Below are 1,887 nucleotides of genomic sequence, written 5' to 3'. Positions count from 1 at the left end.
CAGAAGTAGTCTACTCTATTATTTACTGGAATAATATAAAATACAGTGTAATTTTTATGTAAATTAAAAATAGGTATCTAAAAGCAATATATATAATATTAACCTTATATTTCTCTTACAAGTAGTTATACCTATATATAATCTGATTTTAAAATTAAAGGCCAGGATATAATATAGACATTGTGGTATGAGCGTACAAAAAAACGCATTTTGTATGGGTATTCTAGTGATCGGAGCAACCGGGTGATCGAAACAGCCGGGAAATACGTTATTGAGTACATGTACTGTACCTCAAAAGTCATCGCATTAGAGTGATCTTAACACACTCGATTGAAATGGAGATGTCGAAGTGTATCAATAAATTAATGGATCAAGCAGACTTTCACCTTGAAAAGCGCATTGCAGATAGAGAAGAGAGGGAGAGACCTGGAGCTCCTGTTCTTGCTGTTGTTTTTTTTTCTTGTTTTTTTTAGGTTTGCCAGGAGAGCTGACACTCACTGTACGGAGTACTGTACAATCTTCATCCAAGAAAAAAAAGGAGTATAAAAAATTTTTTTTTCTCGTTGTTTTGTTTCGTATATACTCCAACTATTAATTATTGTACAGCATAGCTTTTTACCTACTGCACTCCGTACGGAGTACGTTTCGGCTTGCATCGGCTCATCGGCGACCTCCGATAGCCAGCCAGTGCTCCGAGCAGAGTCGAGACTCGGGAGTCGGGACCCGTGGGTCCTGTCCTGTCTGACTCCGTATTAGGTATTCTGTCTTGCAAAATAGCTAATCCTACGGAGTAAGGTACGGAGTTCGGAGTACCTCAGGTGAAAAACGGTGAGAAAGAAAAAAAAACCTAATACTGCCACTTAACTGCTCTGGTATCTGATTGGCCAAGACAGTGAACTTGTGACTCTGTGAGTCACCCAACCTTTACTTTTCTAGGGGGTCGTTTACGCGGGACGGGAGTTCCCTCCGTAAGCCTTAAGGGGGAAAAATTTAGGTACTAAATTTAGAATCAATCAATCTAGAAAACTCAATTCGATTTCCATTCGGAGAAGGTTAAACCTGTGGCAAAAAAGAAAAAAAAGAAAAAAAAAGAAAAGAAAGTTCGCAAAAATGAATCTTTTTTTCCCCATTTCCACCGAAAACAAAAAAAAAGGCTTAGAATTATACCACTTTACTTTGTCTTTGTTTTAGGGGCCGACGGACTGTACTATATTGAACGCCGTCGGTACATGTACTCCGTACCTGAGCGGCGAAACTAACCAATCAGCGGAACAGGACTGATCTGGTGGCCGTGATCGAAGATCCGACAGGGGATGCAGCTGTAGCTTAGGTGGTTTGTTTAGCATTAGCTTAAAAAACAAAAAAAAAGGGAAAGAAAGAAAAGAAAAGAAGAAAAGGGGAAAAAAAAGAGAGAGAAAGAAAAAAAGAAAGAGAAATAGAGAGGCAGTAAAAAGCGAGGCTGCAAGAGTCAAGTCTATATCCTCGATTACATAAGCTAGTTGACGTTAGTTAACGTATTTCCCGGCTGTTTCGATCACCCGGTTGCTCCGATCACTAGAATACCCATACAAAATGCGTTTTTTTGTACGCTCATACCACAATGTCTATATTATATCCTGGCCTTTAATTTTAAAATCAGATTATATATAGGTATAACTACTTGTAAGAGAAATATAAGGTTAATATTATATATATTGCTTTTTAGATACCTATTTTTTAATTTTACATAAAAATTACACTGTATTTTATGTTATTCCAGTAAATAATAGAGTAGACTACTTCTAATTAATGCTGTATGCTGTAAATACTTTATAATTATAGTATATAAAATATCTCTTTAATATCTTTAAAGCTTGTTGAGATATGAGCGTACAAAAAGACGCATTT

At 36.7% G+C, this 1,887-nt stretch overlaps 1 protein-coding gene across 1 annotated transcript; it reads right to left on the bottom strand.

Annotated features, from left to right (window-relative positions):
* Nucleotides 1–1,187: 1,187 nt before the first annotated feature.
* On the bottom strand, nucleotides 1,188–1,505 carry T310_4600 (uncharacterized protein; the record flags this gene model as incomplete). Its single annotated transcript, XM_013472529.1, has 1 exon — nucleotides 1,188–1,505. A coding segment is annotated over one exon (318 nt), but the record flags the coding sequence as incomplete, so codon positions are not given.
* Between the last annotated feature and the right edge of the window lie 382 nt (nucleotides 1,506–1,887).

Source organism: Rasamsonia emersonii (genome assembly GCF_000968595.1).
Source record: "Rasamsonia emersonii CBS 393.64 chromosome Unknown ctg1118621760146, whole genome shotgun sequence".
In the NCBI taxonomy this organism is placed as follows: domain Eukaryota; kingdom Fungi; phylum Ascomycota; class Eurotiomycetes; order Eurotiales; family Trichocomaceae; genus Rasamsonia; species Rasamsonia emersonii.
This window is presented reverse-complemented; position numbering and strand designations above follow the sequence as displayed.